Source organism: Manis pentadactyla, chromosome 4 (genome assembly GCF_030020395.1).
Source record: "Manis pentadactyla isolate mManPen7 chromosome 4, mManPen7.hap1, whole genome shotgun sequence".
In the NCBI taxonomy this organism is placed as follows: Eukaryota; Metazoa; Chordata; class Mammalia; order Pholidota; family Manidae; genus Manis; species Manis pentadactyla.
This window is the reverse complement of record NC_080022.1, coordinates 33,248,155-33,272,167: the sequence shown is the minus strand read 5'-3', so window position 1 is coordinate 33,272,167 and position 24,013 is coordinate 33,248,155. Positions and strand designations below refer to the sequence as shown.

Below are 24,013 nucleotides of genomic sequence, written 5' to 3'. Positions count from 1 at the left end.
TGAGAAGAGTGGTATTGTTTTTACATTTTTGCAAATCTAACATCCAGCTTAAAGGAATAGCTGGATTCTCATATCTGCTGGTGCATTCTGCATTCTCATGTTGTTTATGAAGCATATGAAGAAAATTTGGACTCTGATAAGCAGTTGAAAAAGAGGGGGTCATGTTAATAGCTCTCTTAGATCATCATAGGTGTTCTTCTTTAATACTACACCAAAATTCAGCATGTGGTAGTTTCTTAAAGGTTAGTTGCAACTTGAAATCTGACACAATATCAATGAACTTTTTGTACTTTTGAGAACTGCTGACCTTAAGCCCATGGTCACCTACCTCATTGGGTTGTATGGGCATTAAGTGAAATAGTAAACTGCAAGGGATAGTTGGAGGCACATGGGAAGAATTAGATAATGTTAACTACTATTAATACTATTATTTTTAATGGAACAATATATAATGGGAAGGAAGGTTAGAGGGGAGAGGAGCAGACTAACATTTATTTAACACCTTTTACATCCCATTCACTATTGCAGTTATTTTATGTGTCACTGTATTTAATACACAAAGCAACCCTGAGAGGAAGTAACTCCATTTTACAGATAAGGACATGGGTTTAGAGGGATTAAGCCTTTTACTCAAGGCCACAGAGCTAAAAAGTAGAATCACTTGGTTCTGCTCATTAGACACAAGTAGTAGTTAGGAGGAAACTAGACATCAACAGAAGGGAAATCTATACTTCATCCCAAGATTAGAACTAGCAGAGCTGCCTCAAAGCAAAAACTAACTCCTCTGACTTCATGTATTCACCTGAGAAGTGTATTTTTATAGTGTTGGTTTCCCTACTTGTTCTAAGAGCTGTTCTATGTTAGAACATTTTTTTTACATACTTTATCTTAGGACCTATTCTGTTTTAGCTGTTCTATTTTTTATTTGTATTCCTGACTGAGGAAGTCAAGGTGCTGAGTGGTCAGCATTAGCACCCCAAGGCCCCAGAGCCACTGCAGAAGTACAGCCTTCCTCCCAGATACTTAGAAGGAAGCCCATATCTCCATCTATTAAATCAAGAGGCTCTCAGCCAACCTGTAACTATCCTCACATCACTAATCTAAACTTTTGTTTGAGACAACAAAGTATGAATTATTGTTACAAACAAAGCATAGTTTCCATATCCAAATGGTATTTCCGTTCTCAAAGCAGTCTTCCTTGGGTCTACATATTTATTCTAACTCTGCTCTTATGGCTCAAAATGGACACAAAAATCCTCTTTCAGATCCATCTTCCTTTAAATGTAATTGCAAGTTTTAGAAATAGCCAGAAGTCATTTGAAGCCAACTCTGATGATGAATGCAGTTTAACAAGAGGGCATCATGGGCTGATCTTAAATATTACGTTTTTGGACTAGATTTGATTGGTTCTGAGTAGAATAAGTATTTTTTGAGCACCTACCGTATCAAGGCTCTGTGCTAGGTGCTGGCTTCTAGAAGCTCATGTGACAACAGTTTGCCAACTGGAGCTCCTGAGATATTTGGATAAAGGATAGCATCACTGAAATGAGGTTCAACACCAGAGGATATAACTGAAATGTCTGAGCCCATGTATATATATGTTTCTAAATTATGTTCACCTTTTTATTATAAAAGGATACTGATGAACATCCAGGTGAAGAGAGAACCTAGAGAGTCTGGGAGGGCCCTGAGAGCAGGAGCTTCCCACCCTGTGGCGTTAGAGTGCGGCAGCCTCCCAGTGAGGGCACGTTCACCAGCTGGAAGCGCTCTGAACCTTGACCCGTTTCAGTAACTAGGGTCAAAGACCAAATAGTAGAACAAAAGATTGAGCCCATGTATATTTGTAAGATTCTTATTACATTAAAGTCTCCTTGTACAGGACTCATTAGAACGCACACAAAAATAATTTCATCCACAAAGTAAGTATTTTTTAGTGGCAGGCAGTGTGGTAGGCAGCAGAAACACAAAAACCTAAACTGAGGGAGCTTGAAGTCCAGTGGGACACAAACATATTCATGTAAGCATGAAAAAATAGAAATGGTGCAACAGAGATATGACTGCCAGCTGTGGGAAGCAGAGGGCACTCTCTGTTCCTTTAAAGCCAAACAAACCATAACCATGTGGACTTCATGGGCTTCTTGTTTTTCACAAATCTAATTTTAGATTTAATGCATATTTGCCATACACATTGTTCTACGAGTTTAGAGAAGTTAGACCAGGGTTAAAAAGTGCTCTGGTGCCATATTGAGGAAGGGGTGGAACTAGCCAACGATCCTTTGGAATACCCCCTGGAGGCAGAAAGCAGGCAGTGCTGGGGGGGGTCATTGTTCTCAGGGGGCCTAAGTTCTTTGTGAGGTGCAACTTCAGGGTTCCTACAATATATTTTATTTCTCTTCAACTTGGAATTTTAGAATATGAAGTGGCATTTGAGTACCTAGAGCTTAGTATTTTTAAGCTTGGGAAAAACACACACTGTGATCCTGGAATCCAGGTGATGCCCTCAAGCAGCCAGTGTGCCTAATCTCTAAGCCAAGCAAAAGGCAGAAGCTTTGACTGTTGAAATACAGAATTTTAAGTTATAAAAAAACCTACACACACTCAAACTGGGCAATGTGACTGTCCTGTGACTGGCTCTGCTCTATAGAGCCAGGGTCTTCAGGCTTAAGAAATGCCTCAGTAACCCCACCCCACCACCAGAGTAATTATGATCAGTCAAGGTTGAATGACTTTGCTGTCTTCACCACCTTTGGCCTGGGTTCAGCCCTGCTCCTGGGTGTGGCCAAGGTGGAGGCTATACCATCTCCACGTTTGAGAAGGGACATCCCCCTTTCCGAGGGATTTGCCTTGGTGCACAAGGTCACCCAGGGGGTGCAGAACTGGAAATCAAACCCGGCCCAAAGTTAGCTTGGATAAAACTCTGTTCTTTGGTCCTAAACAACTGTTGTCCCCAAGGGAAAGAGGAGGAAGAGAGGGCCACTAACCCATTGTGGATTGCTCTGGATCAATGCAACAAGTATCTAGTGCACGCACAATATAGGGACAAGGAAAGATTTAGTGAGGAGAAGGCAAAGCTTGGCCCAACATGCTAGCACAAATCGCATGAGGCCATGGGGGTGGGCAGAGCTGTTCAGTTTCTTTGGAGCTGTAACCTAAGACACACTGCCTTGCCCCACAGAGCATCTGGAAAGAAGATATAGGAGAGTGACCATATCAGGTAGTAAAAAGCAGTTAGCCGAAATGGAGACAACAACAGCATGATGACACCTGGAAGAAGAAAATAAGCAAACATTCAATTTTTCTCGAATTGGCTTACGTGTATTTCTATGCCTTACTCTCCCACCCCCATCCTTCCATCCTTCAGTTTTTACTCATAGTGCCTAAGAAACAAAAACCACTGAGAATGAGCCTTGCCTTTAAGAAGTCTGTATGTTACTAGACAATTATCATCTAATGCAATCTCAGGTTCCATTTTGTCAAATTCAGATCCAAAAGTAGTCTTAGCCAAGAATAATTCTAAGTTGACTAGATCCCTTTAGAAAGAAAGAAAGAATATATATATATACATACATACATATATTTCTAATTGTTTCAAGTTTAATATGTGACAATAGCCAATACAATATTACACATCTGCATAAAAGAGTTAACACAGCAAGCCAGAGACTGGATAGGCTTAGAAAGGCCTGATTGCAAATTGGCCCTTGGCTGGTGTCTGGAACTCTGAATAGTTAACAGTTCCCTACACAGTATAAAACTTTCCCTAATTGACATGAGTGGCTCCCTGTGCTTAGCCTGATTGTACAATCAGGCAGAATATACTGAATGTTGATTTCCATCTGTGGAATCTGGAATTTTGGTACCTGCTGGACAGAGGGTGCCAATGTGGCCAGCCCCTTAAAAACCTTGAGCACTGATCCCTAAAGAGCTTCCTGGTGACCATTGGAAGCTTTTTGCCCCCAGACTTCACCCCTCACCTTCCTTTGCTGATCTGCTTCTTATCCTTCTGCCATAAGAAATCTTAGCTGTGAGTGCAACTACATCCAGAGTCTTGTGAGTGGTCTTAGGGAATCAATAAACCTGGGGGTGGCCTTGGGGGTCCCTGATGCAATCTGAATCTCTGATTCACCACCAAAAGGCAGAAGGACACCAACACTTGTGGAATATCTACTTTGCACTAGACATTCTGCTAGTTATGTTACAAAAATGATTTTATTTACATTTCATAGTAATCCTGTGATGTACAAGTTAGTCTATTTTTCAGATGAGGATGTAGAGGGGATGTAACCTGCACAGGGTCCTAATTCAAACCCCTGTCTGCCTGACTTTCAAAAATTAGACACGTACACTGCCACAGAGAGCTCAAAAAGAGATGGGGAGAGTAAGGACCCATGACATGTCCATGGGAACATCCACCATGTATCTTCACAAGAAAGCAGAACAGATGACCCAACGGAGACCACTTCTAGGGGTAGAAGCAGTTACAGAGATGAACTGGACCTTTGAAGTGCTGCCTTTCACAACAGTCCTAGATCTGTTGAGGCAATGAGATACTTCAAACGAGAGTTCTCCTGGACAATAAGTGACATAAGATAATTACTGAGAAGTAGCCATAGGTTGGCTTCTCAGATGTACCAAGCTCAGTTGGGAAGAAGGGACCTCAGTCTAAAAAGGTGACTGGCTGCACTCCAGGGAAGAGGAATATCAACTGCCACCATTTTGAAATCTCTCCAGGAGGGTCTGGTATGACTGGTGTCAAAGTTTGTGAGGTGCAGCTTCCTCCTTTACTCATGCAGCAAACACAGTCCGAGGAAGGCTAAGGCCAAGTGTACGGTTTATTTTGAGGACAAGGGATCAGTGGTGTCTATGGGAGCAAAGAACATTATGGGACATGCTGTTGCTATGAGATAGAAGGGCAGGTGAAGAGAAGAATGGGGCTAGAAATTTCCATTTATGGAGCATATCTATGCCAGAGAATTTATATACATTATCTCATTTAATCTCAAGAATCCTGCAAGGCAGAGATTATCGGCTTCATTTTATGATGAAGAAAACTGAGCTCAAAACAGCAAGGTAATTAGCCAAAGTTCATGCAACTGGTATGTGCAGAAGTTAGGATTTGAACTCAGGTCTGTTGAGCTCCAAACTCAGGCTCTTCTCAGCACCATTCTGCCTCCACCACCTGGGACACAGGAGGCCCCTGGATGTGGGCAGTGTAGTTGGTGCTGATGCTATAGCAAAAAGGCTGTGAACCTAAAGGGGAAGGTCAGGATGGAACCAAGGACCCTGCAAAGCAGAGGGGACCCCCAACAAGGGAATAAAGGGAGAAACTAAGTATCCTCACAGATGTTTGTCCTGTTTACATGAACACATTTCAAAAGAAGAAAAAGTGATACTCCTTGAAGGAAGCCCTAAGTCAGGGAAAACTCCAGGAAGACATCTGCTAGGGCCTCAGTGGCCAGGATCTCAGGGCCTGGCACCCATCACTCAATTGCTTTAGCCCAGACCCTCCTTCCTCCATATTGATTCTATTTCCAACATTTATCTCAAATATCGCCATATCCACCACTACGTCACCTATCATCTGTCCAAAAGTTAATTTACTGACTTCCATTTTCAGTCTCCTACAATCTAATCTCTACTTTATAGGCAGAGTACTCATTTAAAACTGTTTTTCAGAAATCCCTTCAGAGGCTTCTCATTTGCCTTTTTTGATCAAATCCCAAATCCTGCCCAGTCTGCTCACTTTGGTGGCCTGCTTGTGTCACTGGCCCCCTCAGCAAGCTCCCGCCACACTGCAGCGCTAATGCATCAGCACCTTCCTGTTCAGAGCCTTCACAAAATACTCTTTTCCTTCTGAACCACTCCTCCTACCCACCTGGCCAATCATTTTGCAGGTTTCATTCATTCGAAAATGTTTTTCCAGTGATATTGATATATCACGGACATGTAATATTGTATTAGTTACATGAGGTATAACAGCATCACGATTTGATACATGCATATATTGCAATGTAATCACCTCAATAAGTTAACATCAACCATGTCACACAGTCACAAATTTTTTTTTCTTATGATGAGAACTTTTAAGACCCACTTTCTTAGCAACTTTCCAATCTGTAATACCATATTGTTAACTATAGTCACCATGCTGTGCATTATACCCCCAGGACTTATTTATCTTGTAACTGGCAGTTTATACCTTTTGACCACCTTCACCCAGGTTTCATTTAAGCATCACCTCCTTAAGGATCCTTCCCACCCTTGAGGTCATTCCAGTCTAAATTAGGTCACCCTTTGATACTCTCTCAAAGCACCCTGTACAGTGACTGTCTACTCTATCAGACTGCAAATCCTTGGGCAGGATGTGTGTGTCTAGTTTGCCAATTTGATTCCCAGTCCCTGGCATAAGTGGGTGTTCCCTAAATTTCTGTTGAACTTAATAACACTCAATAAATATCTATTGAGCACCTACTGTGTGACTGGTACAATCCAATGTCCTAGGGATTATAGCTGAATAAAAGACAGTCCTCTATTGGGGGTAGGTTTAGTGTATATGTATAGACAATAAACAAATATATGCCAGATGAAAATGAAGCCTATGGAAATAAATAAAGCAGGTAAGGGAGGTAGGGAAAGCTGGGGTGAGGTGTGGGGTGGAAATGAACAATTGTGATAATCAACTAGTGACATTTGAGAGCAGTATTTTCACTCACCTCCTAAATACACCATTTTTTTCCAGTTCTCAGACTCTAGGATTTCATCATGTGGATAGTAGCTCTGGTCCATCATGAATAGAATCATGAGTAAGGCCATGCAAGAGAGAATGAATGTGTTGCCTTTGGTAAGCAGGGAGGTGGAGGCCAAAACACAGGAAGCGTAGGGGCAGGGCAGACCCTTGTATGTGGAAGGAACACCTGCCAGGGAAAGATAAGGTGAATTTGAGTGCTTCCCGTGGCTAAAAGGTACCTACATGAAGAAAGCCCCTCTCTTTGGGTCTTCCCCACCCTACACTCCAAATCCCCTTAATTCCAGGGCAATGGTGGCTGTAAAGCATCTAGTCATTCAGAGAGATGATATGTGGGTTTTGCACTGGATCCCAAGGTAAAGCAGACAGCTAGGACCAGGTGTGTTCCCTGGCCCCTAGGAAGCCTCTGTAGAAGAGATCTTCAAGTCTGTCTCCGCACCCCCATGCGTTGTGACCTTAGGCAAGGCAATTGTTCTGGCCATGCTTGGTTTCTCCATCAGTTTTGGGAAACTGGAGGATGATCTCTAGTTCTAGAATCTATGAATCCATATGCTCCATCTAAAGGTCACACAGTAAGAAAAAGGCATAGCTAGGGTTCCCAGCCCCAGGCCAGGGTCTGCCAATGCAGCCTGAAGCCTCCAGTGGGCCTAGGGCAGAGAAAGGGAAGACAGAAGGGCTCCAAAGAAGGCGGGGGAGGAGTAAGTTATTGCCCCCCAGGCTTTTGACTTACCCCCCCCAACAGCACCTCCCCTTCAGTGTTTCCTACCCTCAGCCATAAGGCTAGGTTCCACTCACCAGTTGAATAAAAGCACAGGCGGAAAGAAGCAGCTAGCACATAAATGATGACCAGGGAACCATTCAGAGGTCCATCCACACCCAGGAGCAGGGCTGAGCCCAGGCCAAAGGTGGTGAAGACAGCAAAGTCATTCAGCTTGGTTCCTGGTCCAGAAAGCCAAGGTTAGAAGAACTTAACACTCATATGTCTGTATCCTGGCCTCCTCTGGTGGAGGAGCTGGAGCGCTGCCAGGCAGGGTCTGAGGTCCCAGAGAGCAGCAGCTGCTCCCACTGGGTGGTCTGCAGATTGGACACAAACTGATGAACTGTGGAGCCCACTTATCAAGCAAAATCTTACATGGAAATATGTCATTGTATTTTAAACCAGCCACTCTGCTTGGGGTAATCTTCATTTTCCCATTCCCCCCGCACCACAATCACCGCTCCACTCCTGATTCCTGGATCAGACCCGAATAGGGAGGCAGGGCAGGTAAGGAAACTGAGTGAGGACGAGGATGGCCAAGATGAGTAAGTGAGCCAGCAGAGGTGCTAGATCTAGACTGGGGGGGGGCTCCCAAACACCTGCTCTGGGGCTGCTTCTGCTACACTCAGAAGGATGTGAACAGGAGTAGCAACTGACAAGGACCTGTGGATGTTAGAGGAAGGAGAAGGTGACCTGAGATGGGTGCTCCTGGGTCAGGGACTAAGGCTCTGCCACCTACCTGATCTGTGGCAAACGGTGAGGTGTCTGGTCATTGCCCCAACTGCCATGTCTAACAGGAAGCTGATCAGAAGCATCCAGGAGGCACACTGGGATTTCCTAAAGTGCAGACCAGCGAGCCAAAATAGGGCAGTGCTTTCATAGTCTCTACTGGACAACCACTCCACAAACCCCCAAGACATCAATACACTTCCTACATTTGCGCGCGCGCGCACACACACACACACACACACACACACACACATCCACACACGCCTGCCCAACCTGCTCCCCAACCCACACTTACATCCCTTCTGATATTCGCTACTTTACACACACACACACACACACACACACACACACACACACACACACACCTATATCCCTTCAACCCACAGTCTTAAAGGAGTGTCCTGAACCCCTTAGTTAATTACAAAGATCCTTTCAACTTTAAATTCCAGGTATTTATTCAATAGCACAGGGCTCCTAGGTTCTAACCCAGTCTCTGCAGCCATGCCACTGTGAAATCTCAGATAAATCATTCCCCACCCCAAAGCCTCTGTTCCTCCATCTATAAAATGAGGAGTTTGTGCCAAATGATTTCTTTAATAAGATATAGGCCTTTTCAGATTATCTATTTCTCCTAGAGTGACTTTTGGTAGCTTACATCTTTTAAGGAATTGGTTCATTTCATGCAGGCTATCAAATTTATAGAGTTTGTTCATAATATTCCTTTATTATACTTTCAATGTCTGTGGGACCAGTAGTGATGGCTCCTCTTTCATTTCTGATATTGGTAATTTGTGTCTTCTCTCTTTTTATTGGTTAGCTTGCTTAGAGGCTTATCAATTTTATTGATCTTTTCAAAGAACAAACTCTTTGGTTCATTGATCTTTCTCTATTGATTTCTTATTTTCAATTTTGTTGATAGCTGCTCTCATTTTTATTCCTTCTTTTCTTCTGCTTACTTTTGATTTAATTTGATCTTTTTGTAGTTTGCTAAGGTGTAAGGTTACATTATTGATTTTAGATCTTCCTTCTTTTCAATTTTTTTCTAAGACTTATATTTTTAGGAGAGGTTTTCAGTTTACAACAAAATTAAAAGGAAGGTACAGAAATTTCCCATATGCCCCCTGCCCTCACTCACCAGAATAATTTGTTCTGGTTCTTGGCACATTCCAAGGATGAACCTACACTGGCACAGCATTATCACCCAAAGTCCATTGTGAACCTTAGGGTTCACTCTTGGTGTTGCCCATTCTGTGGGTTTGGACAAATGTATGATGACTTATATGCACCATTATAATATCATATAGAGCATTTTCACTGTCCTAAAAATCCTCTGTGTTCTACCTATTCATTTCCTCCCACCCTCCCCTGGCAATCACTGATCTTTCTATTATCTCCATATTTTTGCCTTTTCCAGAACCATTTAGTTAGAATCATATAGTATGTAGCCTTTCCAGATTAGCTTCTTTCACCTAGTAATGTGCATTCAAGTTTCCTTAATGTCCTCTGGCTTCATAGCTCATTTTTTTTAGTGTTGAATAATACTCCATTGTTTAGATGTATCACAGTTTATTCACCCATTCACTTACTAGAGGATATCTTGGTTGCTTCCAAGTTTTGACAATTATGAATAATAAAACATCATAAACATCCATGGGTAGGTTTTCATGTAGATATAATTTTCAGTTAATTTGGATAAATACCAAGGAATGTGAATCCTGGATCACGTGGTAAAAGTATGCTTGGTTCTGTCAGAAACCACCAAACCATCTTCCAAAGTGGCTGTGCCATTTTGCATTCCCACCAGCAATGAGTGAGAGCTCCTGTTGCTCCACATCCTCTCCAGCATTTGGTGGTGTCAGTGTTCCAGATTTTGACCATTCCAATAGGTGCGTAGTGATATCTCATTATTTTAATTTGCATTTCCCTGACAATATATGATGGGGAGCATCTTTTCATGTGCTTATCTGCCATCTGGATACCTTCTTTGCTGAGATGTCTGTTAAGGTCTTTGGCCCATTTTTTCAATGGGTTGTTTATATTCTTATTGGTGAGTTTTAAGCTTTGTGTATTTTGGATTATAGTCTTTTATCAGATATATCTTTTGCAAATGTTTTCTCCCAGTCTGTGGCTTGTCTTCTAATTCTCCTGATGTTGTCTTTTGCAGAGCAGATTTCTTTTCTAATATATGCATTCAATGCTATACATTTCAATCTACTGCTGTTTACTACATCTCACAAAGTGTTGATAAGTTGTATTTTCATTTTCTTTTAGTCTAAAATACTTAAAAATTTCTCTTGAGACTTCTTTTATGTATTATTTAGAAGTTTGTTGTTTAACCTCCATATATTTTGGGATTTTCTAGTTATCTTTGTTATTGATTCTTAGTTTAATTCCATGTGATCTGGGAGCATACTTTGTATGGTTTCTATTCTTTTAAATGTGTTACAGTATGTCTTATGTCTTATAGCCCGCAGTGTAGTCTATGTGTATTCTGCTTTTGTTGGAAGAAGCAGTTGAATATCAATGAGCTCCTGCTGACTGATGGTGCTGCTCAGTGCAGTCACATCCTTACTGATTTTCTGCCTGCTAGATTTATCAATTACTGAGAGAGAGGGGCTGACATACCCAATGAGGAGAGTAGATTCATCAGTTTCTCCTTGCAGTTCTATCATCATTTGTCTCATGTATTTTGATGGTCTAAATGATTTCCATGAGCTCTTTCAGATCCTGCATTTGAGGTTTCTATGCTTCTGTCCAGCACATGATCCCAGACACCTATGAAAGCAGCCACCAGTCTCAGGCAAACCCGAGGCAAGCCGTTCCTAAATCTATACCCTCCCTGACTGCAATGCTTGGGGTCCCAGCAGAAGTGAACAGAAGGCCTGACCCCAAAGACGTCAGCTATCCCCAAACAACTTCAGTATTTCCTTTGTTTAGACCTATACCTATGTGTCTAAAGGGAACTGGGTCTACCATGTGGCATAGAAACTACACTCCCAGAAGACACGGCTGAACTGAGGAGACAGAGATTTTCTTCTGCAGGTATTCTCCCATTCGTGAGGCTCCAAAAAATCCAGATTTAGAGAATCATAAAAATTTTCAGATCAGAAGGGAACTTAACCATCATCAGGTATAAGCATCTTACTTTATGGATGAGAAACAGATCCAGAGATGTCCCTTGCTGATGGTTATAGAGAAACAAACAGTTTAGGATGATGTTATTTGCATTTTAAAGGATTTATCAGTAGGGAGCTGATTTGACAAAGCATTGAAATATGATTCGATTTACAGAAATACAATTTGCTGACAGCTTTTTGGGGGCCCATATACATGTCTCAGATTTTCCAGGATAGTGCTAATTTTAAATAGCCCACCAGATTCTAATTTGAGAATCAAGAAATTTGAACAGGTGCCTGCCCAGTGACTGTGTAAAGACTACCAGAAGAGAATCTCTTCATTTGCTCATCAAAAACTGTTCTAGACTGCCACAGCTGGAAGCAACTGGAGAGACCATAGTGTGGGCTCCTTGTTTAAAGATGGAGAAACTAAGGCTGGAGATACGACCCAGCCAAGGTTACATATCAGGGAGGTGGTAGAACTGAGGCTAGGATCTTGGCGCCTTGACTCCCCGTGACTGCACTTTCTGCAGGTGATCCCTGTGCCTCAGTGCCTGGCTCTCTAGAGTCTCCACTCCTTGCCTCAGGCCATTGGCGCCAGCTCTTGGCTAAGAGCTTGCTGGGCCCCGACCTACTTGCAGAAGCTGCAGAAGATGGAAAAGAGCCCCAGGATCATGTTGGCCAAGGATAAGGCATTGGTAACATCTTTCCAGGAAAATTCATTCATCTGGAGGTGGTTCCAGTTGTTGGTCAGGAAGAAACTGGAGCACAGACCTGGGGAGAGGAGAGAGGAGCAAGGAGCTCCCCAGGTCAGAGTCTCAGAAGGGGCTCCTGGGACCAGGCAGCTCCTGTCCCCTAGGCCCCATCCCAGAACCGCAGCCTCCCCACACTGTCTCAGTGGCTGGAATGAAGAACACAGGAGGCAGATGTAGGAGACCAGAGGTAAAGACAACGGGACTGAAGATGAGTGTCTTGGGCAATTCAACAGCAAAGCAAGTGAACCAGCATTTTCCACTCCCTCTCTGACTGCATCCCTTGTCCTTCCTCCAGCCCATATATTGATCCTCCTGGCACCTCCATGACCCAGGATACAAGGGCATGGGCCCTTGCCCTCAGCTGAGAAATTAGCCTTTTGTCATAGAGCTCTTTCTCATAGACAAACTCTTTTATTTTTTTTAATTACAAAGCTATGTTTAATACTTTGGAGTGAACCTCACAGGAGGGAAAAAAACTCTGGGAAGGGGTAATCTGTCCACCCCAGGTGTAGCCCAGGTGGGGAGAGGCTGTCCAGGGGAAGGGACCCGCTGCAGACTCAGGCTCCTTTGTCCTGCAGGTCACACTCACTCCCTCAGAGGGACTGGGCTATGGCTAAGGTGCCCTAAGGTCGGGCTGTGACAGGCCCACCCAGAACAGCAGGCCCAGCCCCAACAGGGGAAGTGACGAGAAACAAAAAAATGAGTATATACAACACAAAACAGTTCACAAGGCATTTTGTACTCTGTTATCTCTTCTGATCCTGACGAGCTCAGGAGATGGTGCTCTCATTATCCCCATTTTATGAATGAGGAAACAGGTTCAGAGAAATGGCAATATTGGCACAATCACGTACTAGGTGAGTTGAATCTTATCTCACCTGATTCAAATCTGGTGCTTCTGTTGGGGGCATAGATCTCAGCAGGAGGAGGTTTGCGGGGCAGGGGGCACAGGGGTTGCTCAGTTGGGCTGCCCTGCAAGGCAGCTACAGCCTCCCCAGTGGGAGCAGGCCCTGCCCAGGCCTCCTCGCCCCTTCCAGCCTCTCCCAGCTGGGAATCAGATGGCCCTGTCCATTACACAGCCTGTCTGTCTCTGGTTTTACTCTAAGACCAAACATGTACACTTCTTACTATAAAGTGCTTGTGGAACTGAGTTTCTTTAGAGAAAGCACCCCCTTGCTTTCTAAATGGAGAATTCTGCCTGGTTGGTGTAAAATGCCACCCACAAATAGTAACCCTGCACTTGATACAAGTTCCAAGGTGTTTTCTTGCCCATTTTCTCACTCATTTTAGAGGTAAGGAAGCTGAGTCCCTGCCTCCACTCAGCCCCTCCACACAGCCCCAGGCCCTTCCGGTCTGGACAAGTTAAGATAAATTATGATGGGGAGTTTATCAGGACAGCACCTGATAAACTGGGGCTCACTGATCCCATAGGCCAGTTTCATTCACCGTGGGGTATCAGGAGCTGCATTGATAAAGCCATCAGGGCTCCTGAGACCTTCTTATGCCAGGGACCCTCAAGACCTAAGACAGGAAGCAGTGTGAGCCAGAGAAATCTGGGAGGGGACGGGGACAAAGGACTGGCTGTATACTCCTTCCTGCTCCCCTAGGTCTCCCCAGCAAGACCAGACACCTCTGTTCCCAGCCTAATGCACTGCCGCCTGGAAGAGTAGCACCCCAGCACCTCTGTCAGACGCAGTCAGCAGGTGCCCGGGGCATGCCTACCAAGCACCACACATGCCTCATCTGCACTATTTCACAATTAATCTTTAAATTAATGATCAGTTATCTGCTATATTATCTCTTTCATTCACAAAGAACTTTCATGTCTATGGTTTCCATTGGCCCTGTGAGGTTGGCCAGGTAAGGTTAAAATCTCTACTTGCCAGGTAAGGCAAGGAAGACTGAGAGAGGAGAAGAATCTTGTTCAAGGTCACACCAAAAGTGGCAGAACAAGACAACTTTGCCCTAAGTGTGTTCTTTCCTCTATACTCTGCTGTCTATCAACCAATAGGACTAAGCATTGTATTCACCGTCAGCTCAGACTGAGCCAGGTGCTGTAGAAAATGCTTGGTGCCCGCCGTCATGGAACTTAGTTTCCTGGAACACACCCAGGAAAATAAGAGTCATGCATGTGGAGACTTCGCAGACTCTGCTCATGGTGGTACCTCCTCTCACAGGTGGGGAAACTGAGGTTTCAGGACAGTTAAGCAATTTGTCCTATCAATGGTGGAACCAGAATTTGAACTGGACCTCCTCTTTCCCAATTAAATGCTATTTTCAGCAAAATACACAAGTCTCAGGGATGCACAGATGTGGTGGGAGTGAGGACTATAGAAATGCAGAGAACAAAGGAACAATTCATTCATTCAGCAAACATTTGGTCATGAGCAAGGTTTGGTGCCTGGTGCTGGGACACAGAGAAGATTAAGATCTGGTCTCGTCTCTCAAGGAGCTCAGTCTAGCAGAAGAATTCAACCCCACACAGAAAAAAAATGACCAGGCTGCTAAGTGAGCATGGAAGAGGGGCCCAACCTGTGAAGGGGCTTGAAGAAGGCTTTCCAGAGGGGTCAGAGGTGAGGCATGGTGCAGCAGAGGCCTGCAGGACTGGATCCTGTCACTCCCCAGCTTCCTGGAAGCCATCAGTACCTCCCAGAGCCCTCAAGATGGAGTCAACTCCTTCATTCGGTGTAGAATCCTTCGTGATGAGATCCTGCTCAACTCTCTTGCACCCCTTAAGGCCCTCCTTGGGAGGCCTGAACCCACCACCGGAGCCTGGGAGATGTTCCTCCTCTATTCCACCACCTGCCCTCGGGCTCGCCATGTGACCCTGGGCACTCTGCATCGGCTTTGCCTGTCTTGTCTTCCTCCTCTACTACAAGGGAGGCAACTTGCGTGCAGACTGAGGTCTCCTGTGCCCAGCATGAGGCTTGACAATAACGTTGTTCAATGATTGTTAAATTATAAAGTGCATCTTTCTGGTGCTTCCCCAAGACCCTCATACTGCACCAAGTCACATCTCTCCCCTGCACCAAAGCCTGTTCAGCTTGTCCTCCAAGAAGCCCTCTCTAATGAGCTCTCAGTGATCTAGCCTCTTGGACACACCCAGCATCTAAGCTTTGCTTACACCATCTTCCATTTACTCATAAAAAATTTATTGTTGATGCCTGCTCTGTGCTAGGCCCATGTGTTCTGGGGACAGGGAGAACAAGACCCATCTGCACCCTCAAGAAGCTCAGAGTCTGGCAGGGGAGACAGAAGTGTGTACAGACAATGAAGGCAGTGTGGCCTGTGTTATTTTGGACAGAGGATGTCCAGTTGTTGTGGCTGCACAGGCTGACGCCAAACTAAGTCTGGAGTGGGGGCAGGGAGGTTTCACGCAAGTGGTGGTATCTTTATGGAGGGTCTTTAAGGATGAACAAAATGGGGGCCTTCTTGACAACGGGAATTGCAGGTGCAAAAGCACAATGAGCAGACTGGATCCCAGGGAGAGGGGTGACTGGAGGCAGGGGAACTACAGGGGGGGACAGTCCTGTGACCTTGACCTGCAGCCTGTGAGTAGGTAGTGATGTGTAGTAAGGGGTGTCTTGGTCACATATGAGCTGGGAGAGAAGGGTGATCTGGAGGAGGGGATCTGAAGAAAAGGATCCAGCCACAGACTGGCGAGTGAGGAGAGGTGAGCCAGCGGCAACGGCGGACGCAGGGGATATCTGCGGAAGGAGAGGGGAGAGTGGCGGGTGGCCCGGGTTCTCAGGCAAGGCAAGGCAAGTTGGTGCCGCTTCTCGCCCGGAGAGCCCGGCGCAGCGCCAGAGTGAGAATGCCCGGGTGGCGCGCTCGGCAGGGCTGCGACACTGGCTCGGCGTCTCCAGGTGGTGGCGCCCCCACTGCGGCCCTCTGCGGGGGAGGCCGGCATCCCCTCGCAGCCCTCCCCGCCCGCCGTGGGCGTCCTGGCCAGGCCCCACCTGACCGCGACGGCAGTGGCGCCACCCCAGCAAAAAGATGGAGCCGGGCTGAGCAGCCGCCCTTCGGAGCAGCTCCCTCCGCCGGGCCCGAGCGCTATCGCGCGTGCTTACCTGGGGACTGGGCATTCCGCGGCGGGGTGGCGGCCGCGCTCCTTCCTTCCCCGCTTCCCGTGCGGCGGACTGGGCCCAGCCCAGGCCGGCGGAGCCGCCCCGGTCCCGAGCCTCTTACTCCGGACGCTTAGCTCACAATCCCCGAGGGGCAAGGGCGGGGCCTCAATGTGCTGGGGACCCCGAGGTCTTGTAGTGGGCGCAGTGAGGGGAATGGAGGGATTTGGGAGGAGGAGGTCCGGTCTCTCCATCACAGCGGGTGTGGGGAGGCTCGGCGGGTGAAGAGCCCACACGGTGTGCGCGAAGTGGGAGGAAGCTGGGGGAGATCGGGCTGCGAAGGGCCCCTGGGAGGTACGCTCTGTGTGAGCGGGGCTCTGACTATCTGATTCACTGCTGTGTCTTTGTCCTCTAAGAACCATTAGGCATATGTAATACGTACCCCCACACACACACCCCAGTATTTAAGATAAATGACAAGCTGAGTAATTTACCCTTAGTCCCGAAAATAGTGTTAAGCAGGTAAGTGACATGGTCAGGCTGGTTTACAAAGATTGTTCTGGCAGCCAGTGTGGAGGAAGGCTCTGTAACAGTGCAGGAGAAATGAGGCTGGAGCAGCCACACCTTGCTGGGACAGCAACAGAAGGGAATGGGAAGTGCAGAGACTAGGAGCCATTGTGACATGGAACCCCAAGGGTGAGGGAGCAGAGGGAGGCCAGCTTCAGAGCCTCTCTGAGGCATCTAGTTACGGCAACTGGGTGAACAGTGTGCTAACGAAACTTGTTAGTATTGGGCAGTCTCCCAGGCACCAGCCCTAATACCTGCCCCACATTTGCTAACCTAAGTTAGAGCACCAATAGCTTCCAGAAGCCTACCGAAGAATATGCAACGAGAAAGGGTGGAGCTAGGAGGTTCAGCGATACTTTGCAAAGTGAGGAGTACAGGATCTAGTTTGAGTGGATACTAGCCACCTGGCACTGTGCTCAATGCTTTATAGCCATTACCATCATCCTACTGGACTTCTTCAAATGCCCCTGATGTTAGTAGTAGCATTCCCATTCTCCAGAAAAGGAAATGAAGGTTCACTGATTTTACCAAAGGTTACTCAGTTAATAATTAGTGGAGCTGAGACCTAAACACAGTTTGACGCTAAAGTCAGACCTAAGATGTCAGAGAAGTTAAAAGGGAAGGAGAATGGAGGCAACCAAATGTGTGCTGTAAGAGGCCAACTTGTATGAGAGCACAAGCCCAAGTCAGGCCAACTTTTTTTATCATTTGCATTTCTCTTGGTTTGTCCATGCCATGTGGACCATTAAAGCAGCGGATTAAAACCTACAGCAGAACGGTTATGCTACTGGCTTTAACTTTTAACCAAGTTCACATTCCAGCTCTAACACTTACCAGATGTGTAACCTTGAATTGTTACTTTGCCTTCCTGAACCTATTTCCTAACCTGTAAATCGGAGTGTTGTTAAGAATTAAATGAGATTATGTAAATGCTTAGCACAGAGTAGAATCTTAATCATCATCGTTATATTATTCTAAAGACATGATCATGCACCTGTTAGCCTGGACATCCCCAAGGCTTCCTTCAGAAGCAGAGGAAGCAGAAGTAGCTAAGACCCTCCTCCCTGTCTGTCACAAGCTGCTAGCTTCCTCCCATTCTGGATTCCACAGGAAGTGGAGAACAAGAACAGTAAGGTTAGACTGTGGACACTTGCAGTGTGGTGGCCACTAGCCACATGTGGCCCTCAGGCATTTGAAACATGGTCAATTCAAATTCAGATGTGCTGTACATGTAAAATACACATCAGAGTTCAAATATTTAGTTTAAAAAAAAGAATGTAAAATAGCAATTAAAAAATTTTATTGAAATGTTAATATTTTAGATATACAGGGTTAGATAAAATATATTAAAATTAATTTCATGGTTTTCCTTTTAATGTTTAAAAATGTTTAAATCATATATACAGCTCACATAATACTATTAGCTGCACTGACTTACCTACAGATGTCCACCCATTCACCCATTATTAGAGTATTTATTATAAGCCAGGCACTATTTTAGGTACTAGGGATGTAGCACTAAGTAAGACAGCCCTGTTTCTCTCCTCACAGAATCGGCGTAACTGAAGCATGGGGGAAAGGCAACAAATACTGTCTGGTCATGGTAGGTGCTCTGGGAAACAGAGCAGGTTCTGTTTTGAGAAGGTATTTTGACGTGAAAGGGGTTGATATTTCTGATCGGGTGATCAGTGAAGTGATATTTGAGCAAGGACCTAAACAATGAGAAGGTGCAAACCACACACAGAGATCAGGGGGAAAAGTTCCAGGCAGATGAAAGAGCCAACATAAAGGCTCTGAAGCAGGAATGATCTTGAAGTGTGAAAACAGCAAGGTCAGCGGAACACAGTGGGTAATGGGAATGGTAGATCACACAGAACCCTGGCAAGAACTTGGGATTTTATTCTAAATGTAATAAGAAATTCTTGGATCATTTTTATATAGCAGTGTTGTGACCTGATTTAAATTTTTAGAAGATGAGGCTAACAGTCTCTGTGGAGACAGATGGGAGGAGGGTGAGAATGGAGGCAGGGAGGTAAGTTAGGAGGCTCCTGCATTAGTCCAGGCTAGAGATATTGATGGCTTGGACTAAGGGAGAAGGAGTGGAGGTGGTAAGCCGCAGGTTTGGGATGTATTTTGAAGACAGCTGAGACTTGTTGATTGGTGTGGGAAGAATAAACAGAATCAAGGATGACTTAGGTTTCCGGTCTCAACAATAGTTGAGATAAGTGTTGATAAAAAGAGAGGATGTGACAAAACAGGTTTTTGCACAGATCTCGACTTTTGTTTTGGACATGCTGGGTCTATGACATCAAGTGAAGCTGCTGGATAAACAAATGGGCATGAAACGCTGATATCGATTGGAGACATGAACGTGAGTCATCAGCATATGGGTGGTGTTAGCCAAGGGAATGGAGTAGATTGCCTAGGAGAGAAAAAGAACTGAGGGCCAAGGATTTGGCCCCAGAACATCCAAGATATAGGTAACAGGAGACAGAAAGGACAGTCAGTGAAGTAGGAGAAAAGCAGGCAATGTTAATACTCAAAATGAAGAAAAAAGTTTCCCAGTAGTGAATGGCCCAAACGCTGAGTCAGATGCTGTGTGAGACTACAGAAGTCTAATGACTCGCTCCTTCCTCCCACACTGCAGCTCAGTAGGGGGGTGAATCCTATCTTGTGCACAGAGGTTTTGTACACAGCCTTTAGTACAGAGATGTGGGCTCAATTACTTGTGATTTGTGTGATCTTGGGTAAGGTACTTAACTCCTCTGGGCCTTGATATACATTCTCTGCATGCTCATCACTGAACACACAAGTGAACTACTCTTATAGTATCTATATGCACACCTTACTCTTACCACTTTTGTATTTTAACTTTACAGCTCTATGTTGAGATCAGTCAAAACAGGGTTATCGTTATGGTCAGACTTGAATCAAATAGGACTGGTTAAGTCTGGCCTCTACCACTTTCTATCTGTGTAACGATGGACCAGTTGCTTAATCTGAGAACAGATGCTTCCACTTTATAATATACCTCATAAGCTGTAGGTTATGTGAAAATTAAATCAGATAATGGATATGCTAGGCAGAATAAAAGCTCAATGAACAGTATTTATCATATTTGTACCTACAATGCCAATACTCTCCATGGTTGTGGGCTGACTGACAGTAACTTGAGAAGGTAAGGACACAAGCAAGCCCTCCTTACCCCCTCCCAGACCTCTGGGCTAGAGAAAGGCAGGTACAGCCAGTCACCCATACCCAGTGAACCTGGACAGAGCTAGCACAGTGGATTACTGAAGCAAAGACTGCAGAGCCCACTTGGTGGCTCAGAGGGCAACGCAGAGGCTTAAATTCAAGGCCACAACTGTGAGTGATGGTGGGCAATATAAAAAATGTGTTAATTTTTTAATTAAAAAAAGGACTAATTATTTTGGGAAATATTAAAGATGTCTTCCTCTTCCATGTTTTGCTGTGTGGATCCTGCCACCCATATTCAAGCATTATCTGTGACTCTTCTCTCCCTCATCCTTCCACATTCATTAATAAACAAGACGGCAATTTTGTACTTTTCAAAATGGCATTAATTCATCAAATCCAAGATGCTATCCATTCTAAGACACCATTATTATATTTTTTTCAACTTCTTTTTATTTTGATATCATTAATATATAATTACATGAGTAACATTGTGGTTACTAGATTCCCCCCATTCTCAAGTTCCCACCACATACCCCATTATAGTCACTGTCCATCACCGTAGTAAGATACTATAGAGTCACTACTTGTCTTCTCTGTGCTATACTGCCTTCCCCGTGCCCCCCCCACTACATTATGTGTGCTAATCGTAATGCCCCTTATTCCCCTTCTCCCTCCCTCCCCACCCATCCTCCCCAGTACCTTTCCCTTTGGTAACTGTTAGTCCATTCTTGGGTTCTGTGAGTTTGCTGTTGTTCTGGTCCTTCGGTTTTTGCTTTGTTGTTATACTCCACAGATGAGTGAAATCATTTGGTACTTATCTTTCTACACCTGGCTTATTTCACTGAGCATAATACCTTTAGCTCCATCCACACTGTTGCAAATGGTAGGATTTGTTTTCTTCTTATGGCTGAATAATACACCATTGTGTATATGTACCACATCTTCTTTATCCATTCATCTACTGATAGACACTTAGGTTGCTTCCATTTCTTGGCTATTGTAAATAGTGCTGCAATAAACATAGGGGTGCATCTGTCTTTTTGAAACTGGGATCCTACATTCTTAGAGTAAATTCCTACAAGTGGATAAGACACCATTATTTTATATAACTCTAAGAAAATATGCTTCCACTTAGATTACAACATGCCATTGACTTTTAGAAGCATCCAGGTTTCAGAAGTATTAAAATGTGGGGTAAGAAAAGAATACCTTACAATCAATGATACCACTATCTTAGTTCAGACCTCCACTATCTTGTCTAGACCAGCCCCCAGCCCCCACTCATCCTTTGCAGCCAAAATTAGGTTTCTAACAAGGCCAATGTTCCCAACTCCCTACCCCAAAAATCTTCTCTTTAGTGCTTTGCCCATAGTCCCCACATTCACTTTAAACTGGCTGCAATTCCCCAAATATCATACTGCTTCCTGTCTGGAATTGCTTTTCCTCCCATTCTTCACCTACCTGTCTCCTAGCTGTTAGAAGTTAAGAGTTTTCTAGCCAGGGTATGTCTCACGCCACCTCTACTGATTGCCAGGACTACTATGGTTGATACCGCTTACTAAGTGATACCACTTTCTTCATTCACAAATATAACTCCAACCAAAAATGAACCCTATCGCAAACTCCAAAGACAACCTTCCTATAGAGAGAACAGTTGAAGCCTCCAAACAAGCTCTAACCTGTTTTTCAAAACCTAAGTAGATGTCAGTTCCACTAAGTCTTCCCAAATGCTCCAAGCTGAGTTAGAAAACCCTCCATGGTATTCCATATTCCATGAATACTTCTATTATAGCCCTTCTTACACCATATTGCGATTGTTGACTTGGTTTCTCCACCACTAGACTGAGCATCCTGTCTTACTTATTCTCCAGGAACTGGAACCCAGAGCACTTCATACTTATGAAATTATTGGGTGGGTGAGTAAAAAATGCTTAATGTATATAACCAATAGGTCCCGGTCTCCACTGAGATGATACCTCCAAAATCATTGCATTGCTGTTAACTTTCCTATTTGCTGAGAATACAGCATTAAGCAGGGAAGAGCAATGGCTACACTTAGTGGTAAGTGTGGAAAGCGCACCTTACCGAATAGAAGGAAGTTTTCTTTAATCACAACTCTTTTCTGCTCCATGGCTAGGAAATGTCAAGAGTGGATTTGCACTTTCCAAAGATCAAGCTGATGACTGTATTTAGAATGGACTGGCAAGGGGATAGAGGAGGAAGCAGGAATGCCAGCTGGAGGCTATTTTGTGAGAGCTGAGAGTGAAGTCCAGATTCATGACTTTTAATGCCACCATACTTAACCACTTTGTATTACTGCCTTACGCAGGACCTTTCTTTCTTCCCCTGAACTGAGCACTGTAGCAGGCAGATTCTAAGATCTGTTCAATGAGTCAATGATTTCTGCTTCTGGTATTCATGCCTTTGTGTAACTCCCTCCCTCGAGTATGGGCTGGCCTAATGACTTGCTTCTAATCAACAGCAAGGGTATGAAATGTCATTCTCATGATTAGACTCCAGAAAGGAACTGGGGCAACATGGTTTCGAGTACACATAAGACTAACTTCCACCCTGCTAGCAGACTCTCTCTTTGTTGGCTTTCATAAACAAAACTGCCAGGTTGGGGAGACCCAAGCGGCAAAGAAGTAGGGATAGTTAACAGTCTGTCAGTAAACCATCAACAACTAATCCAGCGACCCTTGAGGAACTGAAATTCTGCCAACAACATAAGTGAGCTTGAAGCAGATCCTTCTCCAGTAGAGCCCTCAGATGAAAACCCAGCCCCAAGTGAAAATCTGATTGCAAAACACCTGGAAGCAGAGGACCCAGCTAGGTGTGCCTGAACTCCTGAGTCATAGAAACTATGAAATAATACATATGTGTTGTTTTAAGCCACTAAGTTTGCAGTAATCTATACAGCAACACCTAACAAAGCACCTACTCAAAATGTATCATTACCATGCAAGTTGGAACCTTCTGAAAACTGAGAAACTTTGCATAGCTAGGATCAACTCCTGTACCACTAATATATGCATCCCAGAGGCTTTTGCAGCCGACTCCCCAGGGCATCCCTCTGTGGACTGAATGACCAAGTATCACCTGGATAACCTTGTCAGGTTCTAGTCCTGTCATGTGATAGGTCTTCACTGACCTTTTACAGCTCACAAGGCACACAGCTTACAAGGCAAGGCCATGAACACCAGGATAGGTTTAGGCATACCAAGCAGATCAGCATTAAGGACAACCATCTCCAGAAAGGAACTGGGGCAATGTGGTTTTGAGTACACAGCTCTCCTTTTACAACATGTTGTGACAGGTTATATGGCCCTGAAGGAAAGACAGCCCTGCTGGATCTGCTATGAATGTAGTTAATGCCACTGAACAAACAGAAATGAGGTGGAGGGCCAAAGGCGTCCAGTCAGAATCACAACTAGAGCGACGCAGCCTAAAAGCCTCTGCTAAGTTCTTGAATAATTCAGGTCAAAATGAGTGCCAGTCTGAGTTAACTCATCAACAGGTTGGCTGTTTTTCTTGTTTCTCATTCACTGCCCTATTCTCTTCCACAATCCTTTATAAAGTGGTCCTTTAAATGGATTCGTCCTGCCACAGGTGGCTGAACTCTGGATTTCCTCAGCAAGGCTACCAAGTGGATTCATACAACAGTTAGCAGCAGCCTTCAACATCTCTTCCGAGTCTAAAATCCTGTGAGTTTATAGGCTGACCATCCCAAAACCTGGACCCTGGCTGCTGCCTCCAGTCACTCTAGCCAGACAGAAAGTGCAGAGGGGCCAACCAAGCCTCACCGACAGGGCACAAAACCAGAATCCACACTCAAGTCTGGCCACACCCACCCATTTACCACCCAACATTCCTGTTCCTGGGTGAGCCTGTAGCTGGAGTCACACTAACAGTTAACACCCTCAGCCCCAATGTCACACACTTCGTTACAAAAAGACTAAAACATTCCTCTCTGGAAAATGACTTGCCAACCTTTCTGTGAGAAGAAACTTCTTTCTCTATTGTTCTGACTTACGGGGAGAATAGATGGAGACTGAAGAGGAGGAAAGCACATGGGCCAGTAC

The 24,013-nt window shown here is 44.7% G+C and overlaps 1 protein-coding gene across 4 annotated transcripts; it reads right to left on the bottom strand.

Annotated features, from left to right (window-relative positions):
* Nucleotides 1-2,831: 2,831 nt before the first annotated feature.
* On the bottom strand, nucleotides 2,832-16,489 carry TMEM269 (transmembrane protein 269). 4 transcript variants are annotated; one of them, XM_057500110.1, is made up of 6 exons: nucleotides 16,173-16,298; nucleotides 11,983-12,121; nucleotides 8,242-8,339; nucleotides 7,541-7,684; nucleotides 6,714-6,914; nucleotides 2,832-3,264 (listed from the first exon to the last, which is right to left on the bottom strand). In XM_057500110.1, the coding sequence occupies exons 2-6, from the start codon at nucleotides 12,072-12,074 to the stop codon at nucleotides 3,128-3,130; spliced, it is 672 nt and encodes a 223-aa protein (XP_057356093.1). In that variant the 5' UTR covers nucleotides 12,075-12,121; nucleotides 16,173-16,298; the 3' UTR covers nucleotides 2,832-3,127. The 4 variants fall into 4 exon arrangements, with proteins under 4 accessions (XP_057356093.1, XP_036748733.1, XP_057356091.1 ...); XM_036892838.2 differs by lacking the exon at nucleotides 16,173-16,298 and adding an exon at nucleotides 14,921-15,255; XM_057500108.1 differs by lacking the exon at nucleotides 11,983-12,121 and having other exon boundaries at nucleotides 16,173-16,488.
* Between the last annotated feature and the right edge of the window lie 7,524 nt (nucleotides 16,490-24,013).

What these genes read in the sequence shown, in the direction of transcription:
- TMEM269 (XM_036892838.2), bottom strand. Translation starts at nt 15,101, where the DNA reads ATGAGGGTCTTGGGGAAGCACCAGAAAGATGCACTTTATAATTTAACA. An exon ending in ATCTTCTGCAGCTTCTGCAA is followed by an intron (nt 8,340 to 11,982) that starts GTAGGTCGGGGC and finishes TCTGCACTTTAG; the next exon opens with GAAATCCCAGTGTGCCTCCT. An exon ending in AAAAATGGTGTATTTAGGAG is followed by an intron (nt 3,265 to 6,713) that starts GTGAGTGAAAAT and finishes TTCTTCTTCCAG; the next exon opens with GTGTCATCATGCTGTTGTTG.